The sequence below is a fragment of the Abramis brama genome, assembly GCF_963993115.1.
Source record: "Abramis brama genome assembly, chromosome: 1".
NCBI lineage: Eukaryota > Metazoa > Chordata > Actinopteri > Cypriniformes > Leuciscidae > Abramis > Abramis brama.
In genome coordinates, this window is record NC_139963.1 from 42,276,249 (window position 1) to 42,298,515 (window position 22,267).

Below are 22,267 nucleotides of genomic sequence, written 5' to 3' on the forward strand. Positions count from 1 at the left end.
AAGGAAAGAATACTATATTATAAATATTTTTTTTGCTAAATTCCATGTACATAAATGTAAGTACATTAAAACCCAACCTTTGTTTTTGGTTCTCGAAAAATAAATGCATATATATATATATATATAGGTAAAAATAAAATGATTGCATCACAATAAATGTATTGTGATTGTCAAAACATTTTAGTAACTAAACTGAATTTTATTAGGTTTAGTGACAACATGTTACAATGTTTACATGGTACAAATTCTGGTAGCCTAAGCTAAGTTTTTTTTTATTATTACTTGACACAAATTTCACGATTTCAATTCAATTACATTCTTGTGATTTGATTTAATATTGACTGATTTGGATTAATATTAGTTACACAAGATTTTGGTACACCAAGTAAAAATATAAATATGTAATATATAGTACACATATTTAGCAAAATACTCTCTAACTCTTTTTTTCTGCCCAACTATGGTGCTATAGGCTATATTATGGTCATTAAATGGTTTTCCTGAGAGCGTGTGAAGTGTGTCGATTGCATGAGTCTCACGGTGAATGCGTGAGAGTTGGCAGCTCTGCATTCACTGTGAGACTCAAGCAATTTACACTTTTCACACTCTCTCAGGAAAGCCATTTAATGACCATAATATAGCCTATAGCACCATAGTTGGGCAGAAAAAAAAAAGAGTCCATTTGAAATACTACCAGCTGATAGGGCTCTCTGTATGTTTGCATCATTAGGTGAGAATTTTTTTTTTTCTTGAGAAAAATTAACGGCTATCTTGTGTACCTATTGAATCAAATCACAATAATTGAATTGAACTGAAATCGTGAAATTTGTGTCAAGCAATAATAAAAAAAAAACCTTAGCTTAGACTACCAGAAATTGTACCATGTAAACATTGTAACATGTCACTAAACCTAATAAAATTCAGTTTAGTTACTAAAATGTTTGGACAATTCACGATACACTTATTGTGATGCAAGATTATTATTTTTTTTTTACATCCCCTCCATAATTCTTACTCCAAGCTAAACTCAAAAGTTGGCAGTTTTGGATATATGTATATGTTTAGCCTCCCCCTCCGGCTGTCTGTTTTTCTATGTGTATATATTTATTGTAGTTCTGTACATTGACTTTAATTGTTTGAAGAATTTTTTAAAACACTGATTCATTTGGACTCACACAGACATCAATAATGTGCAAATGAATGCATGCTGGGAGAAACGTACTCGGTTACTAACGTAACCTCGGTTCTCTCTAGAAGAGGGAACGAGTACTGCGTTTTATCAAAACGCTACGGGGGAAAGTCTCTTTTCACGAAACACTGAAGCAAAAATTATCCTTTAATTTTTCATATATGTAAAACGCGTTGCGGCAGCAGCAGACAGCGTGGCTTACCTCTATAAAAGGAGCTCGAGAAGGCTGACTCACTTGATTTTGATCGCCGAAGCGAACCAGAGTGAACCAAACGCACGGCAAGGGAACGCAGTACTCGTTCCCTCTTCTAGAGAGAACCGAGGTTACGTTAGTAACCGAGTACGTTCTCTTACGAGAGTTCTCTCGTACTGCGTTTTATCAAAACGCTACGGGAACCCCTTGCAAAACGCCGTGCGTGCTGGGATAAAAACACTGATCACCGGAAGCTATTTCAGGCATACAGTGCATAATCACGAGATAGACTCACACAGAGTCAGGGAATAAGGGGGGGAAGCCTTAATTCCCTATACTGTAGCGTCCGCAGGCTTAACATGACCTCACAGGGAGAGTCTACAGGACAGGAGGGGTTTCCTCCGTCCTTATATAGACATGTCCACAGACGCGAATATGACATCACATAGCCAGGGTAGGGAGCCTGCACTAATGTGGGAAAACGTGGGTCTTACACAGTTCAGCACAGTATAGTCGGTATAGTATTACACCGACAAAAGCTTAGCCTGTAAGGCGGGAACCTCTAGGTTATAAAACCTGATAAATGTAGACGGAGAGGCCCAGCCTGCCGCCGTACATATATCCTGTAAGGAAATCCCGCTGGACCAAGCCCACGAGGAGGCAACGCCTCTCGTAGAGTGCGCTCTGACTCCCAACGGGCATTTAATGCCCTTGGCAGTATAAGCCAGCGCTATGGCGTCAACTATCCATCTGGATAGACTTTGTTTCGAAACAGCCGTTCCTTTGGAACGTCCGCTGAACGAGACAAAGAGCTGCTCTGTCTGTCTAAAGGCAGCAGAGCGGGACATATAAGTTCTTAAAGCCCTAACAGGGCAAAGAAAACTCGAGTCCCCTTCCTCACTCGACGCCGGCAGGGCAGCCAGGGAAATGACCTGAGCCCAAAAAGGCGTGTTGAGGGATTTCGGCACATAGCCGTGCTTAGGTTTGAGTATGACTTTAGAGTCATTAGGACCAAACTCCAAGCACGTCGGGCTCACGGAGAGCGCGTGCAGATCGCCTATGCGCTTCACTGAAGCGAGAGCCATCAAAAACACTGTTTTGAAAGACAAATGTTTGAGGCTGATTGACTGGATAGGCTCGAAAGGGGCACCTTTCATGGCCGCCAGGACCGTAGAAAGGTCCCACATAGGGACTGACGGAGGTCTGGGTGGATTCAGTCTCCTAGCTCCCCTGAGGAAGCGGATGACTAAATCATTCCTTCCTAGTGACTGACCCAGCGTTGAACCGGAGAACGCTGAAATAGCCGCCACATACACTTTGAGCGTGGAAGGGGATCTGCCCTTATCCAACAGCTCTTGTAGGAAGGAGAGAACCTCCGTTACCTCACATTTGAGGGGTGAAAGGCTCCGAGCTGTACACCAGCCGGAGAAAACCGACCACTTTGAAGCGTAGAGTCGCCTGGTCGACGGCGCTCTAGCCTCCGTGATGGTATTCATGACTCCCTCTGCGAGACCAACGGGTATCCGTTGAGCGCCCACACATGAAGGGACCATAGTTCCGGGTGTGGGTGCCAGATCGAGCCCCTGGCCTGCGAGAGGAGATCTCTCCTCAACGGCACTGGCCATGGAGCCATGGTCTGCTAACTGCATCAGAACTGGGAACCATGCCTGGTTCTTCCAGAACGGTGCTACAAGCAGCACTGGGCATTTCGTTTTCCTGACCCGCTCCAACACCTGAGGCAGGAGGGAGACGGGGGGAAAAGCGTATAGCGGGCAGCGTGGCCACCTTTGGGACAGCGCGCTGTCGGTCTTTGAAAAGAATGCGGGGCAGTGAGCGTTTTCGCGGGACGCGAATAGGTCCACCTCCGCTTTGCCGAATCTCTCCCACAACAGCCGGACTGTTTGTGGGTGTAGAGACCATTCGCCCGTAGGAACGTTGTTCCTGGACAGTCTGTCCGGGCCCACATTCAGCAGCCCGGGCACATGTACTGCTCTCAGCGAGCGTAGGTTGTGCTGAGCCCATAGCAGGAGGCGTTTCGCCAGCCTGTACAGGGGTTTGGAATTCAGACCGCCCTGGCGATTTATGTAGGACACCACTGCCATGTTGTCCGAACGGACTATGACGTGTTGGTCCTTGATGTGGGGACAAAAACGCGTCAGCGCGTTGTGCACTGCCAGCATTTCTAGGCAGTTTATGTGTTGGAGCTTTTCCCGTTCCGACCATAGGCCGAAGGACGGTCTGCCCTCGAGCAGCGCTCCCCATCCCGAGGTGGATGCGTCCGTAGACACCATCCTCACCCTCGAGGAAGTCCCCAGGCTTACACCTGATTGGTACCAGTCGTTCGCCATCCAAGGTACCAGGGCTGTGACACAGTCCTGATCGACCTTGAGGCATAAATGACCGGACACCCACGCTCTGCGCGGAACCCGCGCTTTCAACCAGAACTGCAGCGGGCGCATGCGGAGCAAGCCCAGTCGGAGAACTGACGATGCTGAGGCCATGAGACCCAGCATCCTTTGAAATTTTCTGAGCGGGGTGAAAGCGCCGCGGCGGAAGGACATCGCCGCGCGCTGAATGTTCAGCACGCGCTGTGGCGACAGCCGCGCTGTCATAGACTGTGAGTCCAGAACTATACCCAGAAACGGAATCGTTTGGCTGGGGTTCAGTGAACTCTTCGCCCAATTGACCGTGATACCAAGATTCTCGAGGTGATCGAGTAAAATGGCTCTGTGCTCTATGAGCTGAGATCGTGATTGGGCTAGGATCAACCAGTCGTCCAAATAGTTCAGCACTCGCATGCCTCTGAGTCTGAGAGGAGCGAGCGCTGCGTCCATGCATTTCGTAAAAGTACGAGGTGCCAGGGACAAGCCGAAAGGCAGGACTGTATACTGGTATGTCTGACCCTCGAAGGCGAATCTCAAGAATCGCTATCTGTATTTGAAAATACGCGTCCTTCAGATCTATCGACATGAACCAGTCTTCTCGGCGAACATGCGCGAGAATTTTGCTGGTTGTGAGCATTTTGAAACGGCGTTTCACTAATACTCTGTTCAGTCGTCTTAGATCCAGAATGGGTCTGATACCGCCGTCCTTTTTGGGGACTAGAAAGTATCTGCTGTATATCCCCTGTTCGCTTTGAACTCGGGGAACAAGCTCTATCGCCCCTTTGCTTATCAGTTTTGATATTTCGGCGCGAAGTAGGTGTGCTACATTCAGCGGTACCGAAGTTTCGACGCGCGTTGTGAAGCGCGGAGGGCGTCGATAAAACTGTAGCGAGAAGCCTCTCTTTATAATGCCTAAGACCCAGTCCGAAACCCCTGGAAGCGCTGCCCATGCATCTGCATGGTTGGCTAAGGGCCGGATACAGAGCGCGCTCTGTTCGCCGTGCGACAGAGGTGCTACGGGGCTCACAAACATAGGCGTTATGCCTGCGGCATTTGAGGCGGGGGGCGCGCTTAATACAGCGGGCGGAGCGCTCGCCCTCGACCTTACAACAGTGTTTGACTGAGTGAGGGAGGGCTGCGCGAGCCCCGTGGGACTCATGTGTGCGAGTAGATGTGGGCTGGGAGCGGGCACATTTACTGCTTGGGGCGCGCTGCTTGTGTAAGCAGCGCGCGCGCTCACAGGTCTCGTTTTTACAGAGAGCCTGTGATCTGATAGACATAGTGTTCGTGGGCACTGAGTAGTGGGCACTTTTACTATGTGGGGGGCGCAATCGACCTGAGTCGATTTTATTTGCGCGAGCCCTGAGTGCAGGGCTGTGCTTATGTGTATGGATGGGCACAGAGGAGTGGGCATCGACACTACATTTATAGCACCATCGGCCGTGGCCGGGACACCAGAAATCACACTCTTTTCGAGACATATCTGGGTAGCCGTAAAAACGGCTTTTGAGTGCAGGCAAGCGGGCACTTGTACAGGCTTGCGCTTTGCAGAGAACGCTGGGACAGCCGCGAAGCTTGGGGCTGAGACAGCGAGGCGCTTGGGTGGGAGGCCGGCCGCAACGGGACTCACACAGCTGCGCTTTCCTAGGCGGGCTAGGACTTCTTCGGGGCCTCTGGTTTCACCACAATCCTCAGTTGCGGCGCGCGCGCGGGGTGCCGGGTGCTCGATCGAGAGCGGGGTCTCGAGCTGCGCTGTTGAGGCTGCTGCGAAGAGGAGGCCGAAGGCGGGGGCTGAGGCTGTGAGGTTCGCGGGGTCCGTTTGTCTCGACCCGCCGCGGAACCAGAGCGCTTCGGTAGGAAGTGCTTGAAGGCTTGAGACGCTTTCTGGGCTTCGGTAAATCTCTCCACGAACTCGGAGAGAGAAGAACCAAAGAGGCCAGCGGAAGACAGCGGGGCGTCGAGAAACGCGATGCGCTCGGAATCGGCCATCTCCGTGAGCGTCAGCCATAAGTGCCTCTCAGCGACAGTGGCGGAAGCCATACAGCGTCCCATGGCTTGTGCGGCAGCTTTGGTGGCTCGGAGCGTGAGGTCCGAAGCACTCCTCAAATCCGCAATACAGACAGCATCAGGTCCAACCTCGTCCCATTTACGGAGGAGATCACCCTGGAAAATCTGTAATGTAGCCATGGTGTGTAGCGCTGATGCGGCTTGCCCAGCGGCGGAGAATATTCGCGCGAGCAGCGTCGACGTCATGCGGCAGGCTTTAGAAGGCAACACCGGTTTAGTCCGCCGTCCAGCAGAGGGCGGGCACAGATGGGTCGCTATAGCCTGTTCCACCGGCGGCAGAGAGAGGTAGCCTCGTTCATTCGCCTTGTCCAGTGAGGAGAATGCAGGCGACACAGATGAGCGCGTACGCGCAGAGTAGGGCGCATTCCAGGCCTTCGCAACTTCTTCATGTAACTCAGGAAGAAAAGGAGCGGGCTTAGATTCCGGAGTATTGCGCTCACCTGGGAGGAAGCTACCATCGAGCCGGGTGCGAGAGGGGGGCTCCGGTGCAGACCACTCGAGGCCGAGGCTCGTCGCGGCCAACGCGAGTACTCGCATGAGCTCCGTCTCAATGTTGGCTCTCACTGAGGGCTTTCGGGCAGGAGGCGCAAGGTCCTCAGAGCTCGCCCAATCCTCGCTGCCTGAAGCGAGGAGAGAACAGGAATCCTTTTCCCCCGACGCGGCCTCCGAAACAACTTCCTCTGATGAAGCGGCGGCAGGCTGCGGGCGCTGAGCATCAGGAAGTGATTCGGGGGAGGTCGGTGAAGCTGGCGGGCGAACCGGCGAGCTTGGTCGGGGTGGAGAGGGTTCCGGGACCCGCTGCGAGCGGCGCTTCTTACGGCGCGGCATCGCGGCGGAGAATGCAGGCTTCGAGAAGGATGCCAGGCGGGTCCTCAGAGCCACCATAGGCAAAAGCTCGCAGTGAGGGCAGCCGCCGTCAGCGAGCGCGAGCGCTGCATGGTCCTCACCGAGGTAGGAAACACAGATGACGTGGTCGTCTCCCCCGGCGAGTGGGGCTCTGCACGAGCCGCAGGATTTAGGCATCTTTAGAAAGACGCCGCTCTTTTAGGGGGTGAGTGCTACGAGAACACTCACACACACACACAAAACAGAGCACAATAAAGGATATGGGCGTCGGAAAGCGCAGCAGGTACGGCTGTAGAAGGCGGCGTAGGCCAGCGGCTTCGAGGGCTCGTCCCGCTGCATCAGCCAGCGCTCGATAGGCTTATGCAGTTGCCGCAGAGCAGCCAATGAGCAGACAAGCCGTCTTGCTTCAGCTGTCTGCTGCTGCCGCAACGCGTTTTACATATATGAAAAATTAAAGGATAATTTTTGCTTCAGTGTTTCGTTAAAAGAGACTTTCCCCCGCAGCGTTTTGATAAAACGCAGTACGAGAGAACTCTCGTAAGAGAAACAAGGTAACGCATACAGTTTTCGAATGCGCATGCGTCGCGTCTGAACGCGTTGTTGTCTTTGGAGCTCCCGATTGATTTATAATTCTTGATTTCTCTTTAAACTCACTTACAACGAACATTTTCTATTTTTCCTCACCTCATACTGTTGAGCAGACGCGTCTCAAGCCTATTAGTGATCCAACGTCGGATACTCTTATAGGTTACTCCTGTGGATCACGGCTGAACGCGTCTTCTCCACACTCACTTACGGTACAAACAAACATTTTTTCGCCTATCGTGCGTCTACTCTACACCTGTACCACTAAAAAGACGGATTATATCCAAGACTTCAGTCATAAATTAGTATTAATATTGATAGCATCACTGGTAGCGTCATTGCTAACTTAACTTACTGTCCATCTGTTAAAATGGCGAATATATCAGATGTAAGTAGTCTACCTTTTGGTGCAGGTGAGGACACATTTGAGCTACACGCGTTGCAGTCTGAGCTGGAAGCTGTTGAGAAACAGATCCACGACCTTTTAGTGAGAAAAGCCGAGCTGATAGACCGGCGGTTAACATCACGCGCCGATGAACACAAATCAGTGATCAACGTTACTAACCCGCTGACTCCGACCTCGTCTACTCCGTGCGTTACTCAGCATCGGTCACGAGCATCGAGGCCGCGATCAGCTATGGTCTCGTTTACGCCGGCTCCAACATGCCACCACGAAGCCTGGATATTTCCGCAGCGGAAGACGCGAGTCAGGTCTAGACCAAGAAAACTCTCTCCGACCCTCCCGGTTTTCGAGATATTCACACAAAACCGCTTCTCCCCTCTTCGCGAAACAGAACGCGATGCTGTGATCATCAGTGATTCCATCGTTCGACACGTACAAGCTACGTTAAATAAAAGTAAGGTGCATAGTCACTGCTTTCCTGGTGCTCGTGTTTCTGAAATCGCTGCTCACGTTCCCGAGATTCTGAACGAGCGCGTCGGAACTGGTCCTGCACGCGGGAGGGGCCGACATCAGGCTGCGACAGACAGAGGTTCTGAAGAAAGACTTCAGGAATCTGATCGATACGGTACGCAGCACATCGCCTGATATAACGATCATTGTGTCAGGACCGCTTCCCACTAGGTCATGAAAAGTTTAGTAGATTATTCGCGCTAAATGAATGGTTAATATCATGGTGCAATGAGCAGAAACTGCTCTTTGTAAATAATTGGAATCTGTTTTGGGAGCGTCCTAGGCTTTACCGTGCTGATGGCTTACACCCAAGCAGATTCGGATCGGATCTTCTGTCAGATAACATCTCCAAAATGTTAAATACCTTTTGACTAGTAACCAAAAGTTCAAATCATAGTCTCTGCTGCACCAAATTAACTGATATAAATAGTGTAGAACATTGCATAGAAACTGTGTCTATTCCTCGTTTAGTGAGATCAAATAATAAATCTACTGCAGGATCTAGAAAAAATCTAATTGTTATTAAACCACAAAATGTTGCTATTAGTAACCAAAAACAATTTCTAAAGCTAGGTCTTCTAAACATTAGATCACTCACACCTAAGGCAGTTATTGTAAATGAAATAGTCACGGATAATAGCTTCGATGTACTTTGCCTTACTGAAACTTGGCTTAAACCTAATGATTATTTCGGTCTAAATGAGTCTACTCCATTAGGATACTCCTATAAGCACGAACCCCGTCTGATTGGTCGTGGCGGCGGTGTTGCAGTGGTCTATAGAGATATTCTCAATGTTACTCAGAAAACGGGTTATAAGTTTATTTCGTTTGAAATACTTGTACTAAATGTTACGCTCTTAGATGTTAGAAAAAAATCCATATTATCTCTAGCCTTGGCTACCGTATATAGACCGCCTGGGCCTTACGCTGATTTCCTAAAAGAGTTTGCAGATTTTCTCTCAGATCTATTGGTCAATGTAGATAAAGCATTAATTGTTGGAGATTTTAACATACACGTAGATAATCCAAATGATGCGTTAGGGGCTGCGTTTATAGATTTATTAAATTCCTTTGGGGTCAAACAAAACGTCACCGGACCAACTCATCGTCTTAATCACACACTCGATTTAATTATATCATATGGATCCGATCCAACCGATATAGATATCATTCCACAAAGTGATGATGTCACTGACCATTACTTGGTAACTTGCATATTACGTACTGCTGTAATATGTCATGCGGCGCCGCGTTTTCGACCAGGCAGAACAATCCTTCCATCCACCATAGATAATTTCTCGAGTTGCTTGTCTGATCTGTCTCAGCTGCTGCCTGAACCCAAACAAACAGATGAACTAGAAGAACTAACTAGCACTATGAGCACCATTCTCTCTAGAACATTGGATGTTGTTGCACCCATTAGATTAAAAAAGGTCAGAGAGAAAATTAAAGCACCATGGTACAATAATACTACGCATGTTCTAAAGAGAGAAACCCGTAATTTAGAGCGTAAATGGAAACAAACTAATTTAGAGGTCTTTAGAATTGCGTGGAAAGACAGTATGTCACGTTATAAAAAGGCCCTAAAAGCGGCCAGGGCTGAGCATCTCCGCAAACTAATAGAAAACAACCAAAACAATCCTAGGTTTTTATTTAACACCGTGGCTAGACTAACAAATAAACAGACGTCACCCGAACAAAATATCCCGTTACAGTTTAGTAGTAATGATTTCATGAACTTCTTCACTGAGAAAATAGAAAACATCAGAACCACAATTGTAAACGTTCAATCCTCAATCGCACCTTATAATTCAGCCTCAATTATCCCCCCGCAAGAACAATTACAGTGCTTTACAACTATAGAACAAAAAGAGTTAAATAAACTTATCACTTCATCTAAAACAACAACATGTTTATTAGATCCTATACCAACTAAACTACTGAAGGAAGTGTTACCTGTAGTGGAAGAGCCTCTCCTCAATATTATTAACTCGTCTTTATCTTTAGGTCATGTTCCAAGAACATTTAAACTGGCAATGATAAAACCTCTCATTAAGAAACCACAATTAGACCCGCATAATCTAGCAAATTATAGACCCATTTCAAATCTACCTTTTATGTCTAAAATACTAGAAAAAGTTGTGTCCACTCAACTGGGCTCTTTCTTGCAAGAAAATTATATCTATGAAAAGTTTCAGTCAGGATTCAGGCCGCATCATAGCACTGAAACTGCGCTCGTTAAAATCACAAATGATTTACTCTTAGCTTCTGACCAAGGCTGCATCTCAATACTAGTTTTACTTGATCTAAGTGCTGCGTTCGATACTATAGATCATACAATACTCTTAGATCGACTACAAAATTATACTGGTGTTCAAGGACAAGCATTAAGCTGGTTTAGATCATACTTATCAGACCGCTACCATTTTGTCTATTTAAATGGAGAAAAATCGATCATAATTCCAGTAAACTATGGAGTGCCGCAGGGATCTGTGTTGGGCCCTCTGTTATTCTCAATATATATGATGCCACTTGGAAATATTATAAGAAAACATGGAATTAGTTTCCATTGTTATGCTGATGACACTCAAATATATATTTCATCACGGCCAGATGAAAACGCTAAATTATCCAAATTGACAGAGTGTGTTAAAGATATAAAAGATTGGATGACGCGTAATTTTCTTTTATTAAATCCAGACAAGACAGAGGTAATACTTATCGGTTCAAAAAACCGCCCACAGAACCTCTCACAATACAACTTTGACATCGTAGGATGTCCTGTTACTTTATCCTCTACAGTAAAAGACCTGGGTGTTATACTCGATTGTAACCTGTCTTTTGAAAATCATATTTCGTATGTTACAAAAACAGCCTTTTTCCACCTTAGAAACATTGCTAAGCTACGTAATATGCTATCAGTTTCTGATGCAGAAAGGTTAGTTCATGCATTCATGACCTCGAGACTAGATTACTGTAATGCTTTATTAGCCGGTTGTCCTGCATCCTCAATAAACAAGCTACAGTTAGTCCAAAATGCAGCCGCTAGAGTTCTTACTAGATCAAGAAAATATGATCATATAACACCGATTTTATCATCACTACATTGGCTACCTATAAAGTTCCGTATTAATTATAAGGTATTGCTATTGACTTATAAAGCCCTAAACGGCTTAGCTCCAGTCTATTTAACGGATCTTCTATCACCCTATAATCCATCACGCCCTTTAAGATCAATAAATTCGAGGCTTTTGGTCATACCTAGGATATCCAGATCAACCAAAGGAGGGAGAGCATTTTCGCATTTGGCTCCAAAACTCTGGAATAGCCTTCCTGATACTGTTCGTTACTCGGACTCACTCTCCCAGTTTAAAACTAGATTAAAGACGCATCTTTTCAGCCAGGCATTCATATAATATTGTTAATTTCACAGTTTCAAACTACAATCCGGCCTCTAGTTCATAAATGCCAGAGGAGAACTGGCCCCCGACTGAGCCTGGGTTCTCCCAAGGTTTTTTTTTCTCCATTAGGTCACCTGATGGAGTTTTAGGACACCATTAGGTCACTTGATGGAGTTTTTCGGTTCCTTGCCACTGTTGCCTTTGGCTTGCTCAGTTGGGGATATTTAATTTAATTTTATTCTATCAATCAATAAATTCCACTAGAAACAAACTTTGTTGTATTATTTTATTTTAATACTGTGAAGCTGCTTTGATACAATCTGTATTGTGAAAAGCGCTATACAAATATACTTGATTTGATTTGATTTGATAACAGAACGAGAAAGACAAATAATGCATTTTATTATAAAACTTTATTGAAGGTTTGTTTCTCCTGGATCAGGATGGAATGATATGAAAAAGATGTGAGAGCCAGAGGCTGATAAAACCAGACATTTAAGAGAAAGAAAAATCCAGTGCTCTGCGTTGCACCCGTTCACTTTAAAAGCATTCAGAGCTCAACAACAGCCCGTATGAACATCCACATGAAGCCGTCTTGAGACGTGTTCGTTTAACTCTACACCACTGAATTTCAAACGCCGGCTGTTCATTTCAACAAAGTAAGTGTGCTTTCAGTGACACCAGTCCTTTAAAACAACAGGTCACTGGGAAAGCACTGCTCGTATTTAATAACACAACAGTGAAACCCGAACCGCATCGGCTGATTCTGGACGAGTTTCTCGACAGCATCTGTTCAACATCCACTTTGGCCTCTTGATCATTGGCAACGTGTAAAATCTATCTGAAATAAACATAAAACAAGCTGACGCTAGAAGCCCTGCAGCTCTCTGAGATCACAGGCTGGCCCGTGTGAAAGGCGACACATGACCACTGAAGCAGTGATGCGCGTCCTCAAGAAGAAGTCGGGCCGTGGTTTGGCTGTGACAGGGGTGATGCGCTGCTATAGTTTCAATGTTCCCGGTGGAAGACTTCCATTACACAGTCTGTAGAAGCGCAGATCGTTCACGATACGATACACTCCCTGAGAAAACGACGGCAGGTCCTGTGAGGGGCGGAAGAGACAGGAAAAAGAGATGTGACTTGAGTGTTAAAACATGAAGACGGTTCATGCTTAAATTAAATAAATTCCAAAGAGAGAGGAAGTGAAAAAAATTAAATAAATAGTAAATAATAAAAAGAAAATGAAAACTATTTTTAATGTCACTACCAAAAGTTTTTGCAAAAAAAAAATAAAACCCTCAAAACAACCATTTCTGAGATGATAATCAGATGCAACTCGGTCAATTTAACAACATGAAATGTGGTGAGCTCATGTGGCAACAATATAGTACACTACTGTTTGAATATGTTTTTTTTTCTTTTTTATATTTCATTTGTTTATTTTTTCTTTAAACAAATTTTAAAAACTGTTTATTATTGAACGTAATATTTGAACATTAAAAAATATATATAACCACTATAAATATATAGTGTGCAGTATGCAGTACACTAGTGTTCATAATGTGTGTGTGTGTGTGTGTGTGTAAGCAAAAATAAAGAAGTGTGAAGTCCGCACACTGATGTTAACTGCTTCCAAATGGATTTTATTAGACAAGGCAACGTTTCGACCCTCAGGTCTTCATCAGGCACAATATTAATGTGAAGTAAAAACAACCTTAAATAGACACAGGTGATCACCCTAATTGGGCACACACACACAGAAACATGTAACAAGTACAGATCATGTGACAAGTACAGATCATGTGACAAGTACAGATCAAGTGACAAATACAAATCATATTAAAATAAAAAAAAAAAAAAAAAAAAAAAAAAAAAATAAAAAAAATAATAATAATAATAATAATAAATGATTAAGTCTATTCACTAAAGGGATAGTGTCAAAAAAGGGAAATTAGTATCAACAGATAAGATAAGTCACTATAAAAAAGGCTTAATATCAAAATCCTCATTCAACCCTGAAGGTGACAAAGTATTTAAGGTGTAGATCCAAAAACATTCCCTTTGTAATAATTTCCTCTCATAATCTCCTCCCCTTGAGGGTTTTATGACCTTTTCTATACCGATATATTGCAAAACGCTGACGTTATGACCTACTTGTCTAAAATGAGACGCTATAGGACTACGTATATCTCCAGTCCTAATATTGCTACGATGTTCACTAATGCGGGTACGCAATTGTCTGGACGTTTTACCCACGTATGCAAGACCACAAGGACAACGGATTAAATAAATCACATGAGTAGAAGCACAGGTAATAGTACCCCGTATCGGAATATTACGACCAGTGCGTGGATGACTAAAAGATTTACATTTATGTGTAAAAGCACACTGGGCGCAATTACCACACCTGTAATTACCTGGAGGAAGAGTAGGAATGCATTGTTTTATACGTGAAGGATATTCAGATTTTACAAGCAAATCACGAAGATTGTTTTGACGTTTAAAAACTAGTTTCGGACCATTTTTAAAGACACCTGATAATTTAGGATCACTTGAAATAATATGCCAATGATTATTTAAGACTCTGCGAAACTCTGCACCTAATGCGGAATACTTCGTAGTACAAATGGGAGCATTAAAAAATTGCGTTTTATTATCATGCTTTGTTCGTAAACACTGCATTTGAGATGTCTCGTCGAATTTCTTTTTGGCATTTTCAATCCATTCTTTTCGGTAACCACGATTCAAAAATCTTTTTGTTAAATCAGTAGATTGTTGAGTGTAAGATTCATCTGTGCTGCAAACTCTACGCACACGCTTAAATTGACTGATAGGTAAACTCCTAATTAAAGGTCTAGGATGGAAACTATCACCTCTTAAAATAGTATTACGATCCGTTGGTTTTCGATACAGATCGGTATGGAGTTTCCCGTCACATATGTACACACGAACATCAAGAAAACTAATGCTTACTGGATCGCATTCCATAGTGAAATTCACATGCTCAGTCCTTGAGTTAAGATAATTCAAAAACATCAACATCTCTGCAGGTGTAGCCTTCGTGATCATAAAAATGTCATCAATATACCGCTTGTAAAGCAAAATCTTAGGAAAAAAAGAATTTGACTCGTTTAAAATGAAGTCATTTTCAAAAACTCCCATATATAAGCAAGCATAATTAGGTGCCATTTTACTACCCATCGCAGTACCTTTCACTTGTAAATAAAAATCATCTTGAAAACGAAAAAAATTGTTAGTCAAGACAATATTAGTTAAATCCAATAAACATGCTGTGCTGGGTTTTTCATCCACAGATCTTTGTGTTAAGAATTGTTCTAGAGCAAGTAAACCATCAGTGTGAGGAATGTTGGTATATAAACTCTGAACATCAAAAGTAGCAAGAAGCACATCATCAACAGAAAAGTCAACACCATATAATGATTCAATAAAATCCATAGAATCTCTTACATAAGATGACAACCTAGGTACAAATGATTTGATATAAAAATCCACATAAGAAGAAATGTTCTCAGTGAGACTACCAATACCACTCACAATAGGACGACCTTTCAAGGGGGTATCTAGTCCTTTGTGAACCTTAGGCAAGGTATATATAATGGGTGTAATTGGAAAATCTACTTTGAGAAATTCATTTTTACTGAACTCACCGTTTTCAAAGTGTGACAATAACTTGGAATGAATACACGCTTTCATTTTATTAGTAGGGTCAGCAGGTAAGGCTTCATAAAAAACATGATCATTCAATTGTCTGCGAATTTCTTTTTCATAATCTGAAGCTCGTTGAAGTACAATCGCTCCACCCTTATCTGCAGGACGCACTATCACAGTATTGTCTTTGCTAAGATCAAATAAAGCATCCCTCTCCATTTTCGACAAGTTATTGTAGACTTTCTATTGCCTTTTGTTCTTAAGTAAGTTTTTTACATCAAATTCCACAAGCCTACAATAGGTATCCAAGGACGAATTTCTATTCTTAGATGGAATAAAGGTAGATTTTCTTTTGAAAGGAAAACGAGCCATGGACTGTTCAAGTGTGTGTAAGCACCTGCTGATGTGAACGCTGAAATCTCCTCTAATAGTTCCAGGTGAAGCTTCAGCAGGGTCAGTGTCTCCCACCAGCATACGGGACGACCTCACCACATTATGCCCCTCCCACACCTGAAAACAAGCCAATCAGAACTCCTCAGTCTTTATGACAGTATGTGACACGTGTAACGGTTTGAAGAACACAGTTTCAGAGAGTAGTATGCTATACCTTTTTCTTCTTCATTGCATATTTAACTAGGCGAGTGGCATCTAGTTTTTATTTAAAATGTAATTTTGCATTTTGAAGAAATTGGGTAAAACTAACTTTTGGATGTTCATAAATATTCATAAATCACATTGGAAATCAAAGTACTCTTATTTTCATACTGTAGTATTATAGTATTGCAGCTGTATGATATTCATAACTGGTGGTTACTCTACCATGGCGACTACAGGGCCAGAGGTCATGTAATACAGCAGGCTGGAGTAGAAGGGTTTCTTCCGCAGCGAGATGTAATGCTGAGCTAAAAGCTTGTCAGAAGCCTGAAACACACACAGACACATGATGTACAAACACGTCACACACACTCATGAACGTCTTCTGTGTGTGTATCACGCACCTGCAGCATCTTCAGACCCACCAATCGGAATCCTCGCTGCTCGAAGCGCTTGATGACATCACCGATCAGACGCCTCTGAACGCCATCAGGTTTCACAGCGACCAAAGTGCGTTCTCTAATGCCCGACAAATCTAAAGCCGTTCAGAAACATGTCAATACATGTCAGTTTTCATGGCAACTACACACATTATTTATTTTTTATTTTTTCAGATTAATGATAAATTTGTTAAGCAAACAGCGCCATCTACTGACCAAGGGTGAGACAACAGCATAGTATATATATTGAGCCCCTGAGAACTCTCTGCACGTCCCTGCTAAAAGCGTCCTGCCATTAATATTGTCATTGTCTCTCAATATTGGTAATTTAGCAGCATTTTGAATATTCTTTGCAGGAACAGAGTGATATTTCATCTGCTATCATCAGGAAAATGACGTGTATCACCTGACCATCTCTTACAGGAATAATAACAGTCTCTATTAAGAAAAGTTCCAGCAAACGTGACAGACACGCGATCACTTACAGTCGTTCCTTGAAGCTTGATCAAATTAAGGTGGTTACACACACACACACACACACACACACACACACACACACACACACACACACACACTCACTCTCTCACACACAGACACACACTGACTCGCATTGGCCTTCAGATGGACCAATCACACGCACTGTGAAGAGGGAGTTCGAGGTCACCACAGTTAGTCAGGTCTAACCAGTGCCAGTATGGCAAGCCCTTTTAACATTTAAAAGCTAAGTTTGACTATCCGGAATTAACAATGTAGATATCAACAATGTCTTTCTGACTAGTCATAATTACATTTTGGATAGTTGGAATTGTCATTCAAGGTATCTTTAACGTAATTGTGACTAGTCGAAATGACAGATAGAGATATCTGTAATTCAGTTTTGATTAGGCCAAACTGAATTACAGATATCTGCAATGACGTAATTGAAAACGACATTCAACTCGTCACACATCTTAAATGAGAATTGCAGACATCTGTAATTCAGTTTTGACTAGGCAGAATGAAAGTTAAAGACATCTCAGGTCCGTGTAACGCTTTGCAGTTCTTTGTTCAATTTGAAATTTAATAATCAGAAATGAGAAAACGGCCCCTTTATTCGTTTTTTCGTTTTTTCAAAAAAACGAAAAAACGAGATTTCGGCTTGATTTTTCGTTTTTTGGTTCACAGGCAAAAAAACGAATAAATGACTTCAAAATTCGTTTTCCACATCTGGGCGCCCTGACACGCCCCCTTCCGCCGATTGGTCAAGCAAATCTGAGCATGTGACGTCATCAGTTGTCGCTCAGGTCTGTTCAACAAAATAATAGTCTCTACTATGGCTACAGATTCTTAAACTGTACAGGGCAGGTCCTATTGGGCTTTCTTCTGTGCAACTTTACACGTTTCACAGAAATCATTACATCAGAAATATTAATTATTAGTCTGCCACCAGCCTGTTTTATTTAGCTGTGTGTGGTGAAGCTGCGCTTGACAGCGCGAGCGGGAGAGGCTCACTGACTAATGTTCAGTCAGCAGTCAGAACTTTTCTTTTAGACGCTCCGTTTTGCCACGGGATGGTGATTGCAAATACTGTAATGCCAATCGGCTGAGGGTGGGTACCGATGATGGTGAAATACATTTTTACTGAAACTGAAACATAGCCGCGACCCGCGAGAATGAGACAGATGATTGACAGGACGATAGCGGAGGCAATTAAAGGCGCAAGAGAACTTATGTTAACAAAAACATAAATAAAAAAAGTGTTTAGCAAATAGCAAATACATGCTCAGATTTGCTTGACCAATCGGCGGAAGGGGGCGTGTCAGGGCGCCCAGATGTGGAAAACGAATTTTGAATTCATTTATTCGTTTTTTTTGCCTGTGAACCAAAAAACGAAAAATCAAGCCGAAATCTCGTTTTATCGTTTTTTTGAAAAAACGAAAAAACGAATAAAGTGGCCGTTTTCTCATTTCTGATTATTAAATTTAAAATTGAACAAAGAACTGCAAAGCGTTACACGGACCATCTCAAATGTCATTATGACTAGTGCAAATTATTGTGCATGACGTTGCTCTATTTTAGATATCCATAAATAAGTAATTTCCCCTCCCCGCCATAATCAAAGAAGAAGTGGGTTCATTTCCTTATTTCTATGAATGGAAGAAGAAAGAAGCAGTCATGGTTGGCTGTAATCGAAAAAAAAAACACCAGAAAATGTTTTTTATATACAAAAAAAAAAAAAATGTTGCAATGCTATGTTTATGATCATGCTTAAAATTACGTAGGTTATTGTTGCCGTAAGATTTATGCGTGAAAGAGATTCATACTAATTCACTTTAATAAAGATGCTGACATGCATGCTATTCTTGCCATGGAAGTACAATAACATTAACTTCCTTAGATGAGAAAAAAAGTTCTTAGTTCAGATTAGTTCTTATTTTTTATTTAATTTTTTCAGTTTGAAACAGTATAACAGCATTAAAAAGACGATTAAAAACTCTGGTTGCTCCGACATGGTGCTAATCAGTGCTAATTAAAAGTTAGCAGTTAACAGGTGCTATGTGATTTGATGATTTGAACAACACGCTCTGCTCCCGCCTAAAGTGTGATGCTGGCCTAATTTGCATACAGATATCTGCAACGTCATTTGGCCTAGTCAAAACTCTAATTCAAGATATCTGTAATTACATTTTGACTAGGCAGAATGAAAGTTACAGACATATCAAATTTCAGATATCTCTAATCAAAATTAATTTCAAGATATCTATAACTTGATAATAGATATCTCCAATTAAATTATGACTATCCCTAACTCCAGTTTGAGATATCTACAAAGCCATTTTGACTAGTCATAACTCCAGTTACAGATATCTACAACGTAATTTCGCCTAGTCAAAACTTAATTTAAGATATCTGAAAAGGAACATGTAGATATCTTGAATTGAGGTGAATTAAAGATATCTTGAACTGGAGTTATGACTATTCAGAATCAAATTGAAGATATCTCAAACTAGAATTACAGATATCTACAATTCAATTGCAGATTGCAGGCGTAATACCTTTGAATGTTGTCAATGTTTAATTGTCATTTATTTATTTATTTATTTAAATATTACATTCTTTTTGTTTACTGCATTTATTTAAATTTGACTGAAGCAAGAGTATTATGTCTTATTTTGTTTCCATCTTGTTTGGTAACCTAATGTTCAGGATTTGTAGATCTTTAAAATAATAAAGCTTTTCAGAATCGTGAGAGAATCGTGATCTTGATTCCAAGCAAAAAAAAATTGTGATTCTCATTTTAGCCAGAATCGTGCAGCTCTAATATCCAGTCTAGCTGTTAAATGTTAAAATGGCTTGCCATAGTACCAGTCTTTAACAGTACCACAGTACAGTGATGTATACAGTGGTAATACTGTGGTACCTTTAGGCCTATATGTATTAATTAAATATAATATTATTTATAATGTAATGTCATTTTAGTTTTATCATTTTGAATTAGCTTTTATTTGTACAGTTTCCATGTTAATTTGAGTTTAATTGTTAGTAATTCCCCTCTGTGCTTTTCATTTTATTAGGTTTTTTTAAATATCGCTATTTAGGTTTAAGATTAATATTTCAGTTTTAGTTAAGATTTAGAGGTATTTACAGTAGTCAACAACATTTGAAGTGGATCAAATAAGTTCATCAAAGTTGTCTAAGACAAGAACGGGTATTGTTCAAAATTCATGTATAACTTTGAAGAAAGTTTTTTGATCCACTTCAAATGTTGACTATTGTATTTCTATTTAATAATTTTAGTTTTTTACCAAGGCAACATTTCTTGTTTTCATTCAGTTTTATTTTTTTTCCCCCAGCTTTATTTCATTTAACTGAAATGTAGTAGGCCTAATATGTGCATACATTTTGGTGGATTACAGTTGAAGGAGTTTGAAGTTTGAGATGTGAGTATTTTTATGCTCGTGTGTAGTTTGTGTCTTTGATTTCAGTTTCAGTGAGTGATACAGAAAGCCAGTGCAATTTTGACCTGTGCAACTAAATCTATTAAGTGTGAGACGACACAACTTGCCCGAGCTCCTAATGTAGTCAGCACTCACCCACGTGAGGACGCAATAACACAATTAACCAATCACTGATCGCCTGAGGACAGAGCACATATACTTTTATCATAGAGATAAAACTGGATGCTTGTATCAAATGGTTATATACCGTGGTACATTCGTTTAGGCCTATAGGCTTATACAGCGTGGCATAATATTAAAATCATCAAATTCATTCATATCATGGTCGTCGAGGTATTTCAATGGATAAGTTAGGCCTACCATGAAATGTTTCCAAAATCAGCCTTACAAAAAGTAGGCTACCATGGAAAAGCAATGTGATTCAAATCTAATACAACCTTACTATAAAAAATTACCATGGTATTACTCGCGTGGTGTGTACAAAACTCATCGTACTCCAGTCTTTTTTACTCGTTGTTAGTGAAGCATTACTGGTACACATCCTTGAATATGTTATTTCCACGCTAAAAGGTAAAAAAAAAATGCTACTGTCATGGTAGGCTACTTTTAATTTCCCCTGTCCTAACTTATCCATAAAGAGCACTTTTACCACTAAACCTGTGTGTCTCTCCACACAGAGAGAGATGGATGTAAACAGACCTGTGTCACTGCTGAGGCTGCGCGCGTGCCCGTGTCCCAAAGCGCGCGTGGTGGAGCTCTGTGTGGCCGCTCGCGCTCCGTGGACGCAAATCTCACAAACATCATCTTCATTTCCAGTTCAAGCCCTTCTTAAAACTTCACCGAGCAGCGCTTTTACAACTCCGAAACTTAAGAGCGGTCCGATACTTTTAACCCCTTGACTTTGACCAGTCAGATGAATGACCGCGCGCGCGTATATGTGTGTAACGGTCCGTTACACACATATACGCGCGCGCGGTCATTCACCTGACAGGTCAAAGTCAAGCGACCAGTCACAGTATATGTTCAGATGAGGCGCGCGTGTGTTTGTGTCATGGGAAGAAGAGACCCGCAAATTGAGAGCTGTGTCCCAATGTGAAGGCTGCATCCTTCGAAGGACTGAAGACTTCAAGGATGCAGCCTATGCGTCCTCCGAAGGACGCACCATGTAGCCTCCGTAGGATTTCCTAATTGCGCAGCCAGGTGTTCCCGATTACCGCTCCAGGCGCCAAGCAACGGTGCGAGAGTATGCTGCCATCCTGACAATTCATTTGATATGCTATGGAGCCAGAACTGGCTATTGTCATTTTTATGTTTTATATTTTACTGGAGGACATGGTATTAAGGATGTTTCAGGTCATACTTTCGGCTTAGCCGAAGATTCAAATGTTCATTTAGCCTATATCTTACCTTGATGCGATTTTGTAGGCTAGTGTATTCTTTTTATTATGCACATAAATGGACCATGGTAAATATATTTACACAGGTTTTTAACCCCATTTGAATATATTATTCTCAATAAACCCAGCTGAATATAAAAAGTCCAGTGCGAATGTTACTCCCGCTCGTCATCGACAGCTGTCAGTCACTGTTGCTAGGCGACAAGAACAATCCTCCGTAGGCTAGACCGGTCCGAGCGCTTCAGATGCGCCCTTAGAAATGGGACGGAGCTGTAGTTAGCAACAATTTGTTAATATTGTGACAACAGGCCTACATTTTGTTACTTTAATTTTCAAAATAACCAGTGGTGGTATGTAAGGAACTACATACTTCGTTAATACTCGAAGTAATTTTCCCACATGGGACAGCAACACTACAAAACTGTTATTTTACAACATGATGCATTGTTTTACATTAAACTACACAAAAGTATATAGTTTAAATGTATCAACCTTGAAAATATTCTGAAGTAAAATGCAACATGCAGTAATAGAAATGCAGAATTCCTTTACTTTTACTCTTGATACCTTATAGGCTACATTAGAGTATGCAAGATAATGAAAAAATAAAAATAAAAAAATTGCTTAACTAAGGTTTAAAATATATGACTA

The 22,267-nt window shown here is 42.3% G+C and overlaps 1 protein-coding gene across 3 annotated transcripts in view; it reads right to left on the reverse strand.

Annotated features, from left to right (window-relative positions):
* LOC311092537 (nucleoside diphosphate kinase, mitochondrial-like) overlaps positions 1-22,267 on the reverse strand; it is a 94,792-nt gene that overhangs the window by 30,776 nt on the left and 41,749 nt on the right. The window contains exons 1-5 of one of the 3 annotated variants that reach the window (XM_084129345.1): positions 20,919-21,186; positions 16,246-16,376; positions 16,067-16,168; positions 15,645-15,757; positions 11,973-12,680 (exon numbers count right to left, since the gene is read on the reverse strand). In XM_084129345.1, coding sequence (XP_083985471.1) covers positions 12,641-12,680; positions 15,645-15,757; positions 16,067-16,168; positions 16,246-16,254 — 264 coding nt within the window. In that variant the 5' untranslated portion in view covers positions 16,255-16,376; positions 20,919-21,186 and the 3' untranslated portion in view covers positions 11,973-12,640. Of the gene's footprint in view, positions 1-11,972; positions 12,681-15,644; positions 15,758-16,066; positions 16,169-16,245; positions 16,377-20,918; positions 21,187-22,267 lie in introns of those variants that run through there. The other 2 variants (XM_084129344.1, XM_084129346.1) reach the window with 2 other exon arrangements.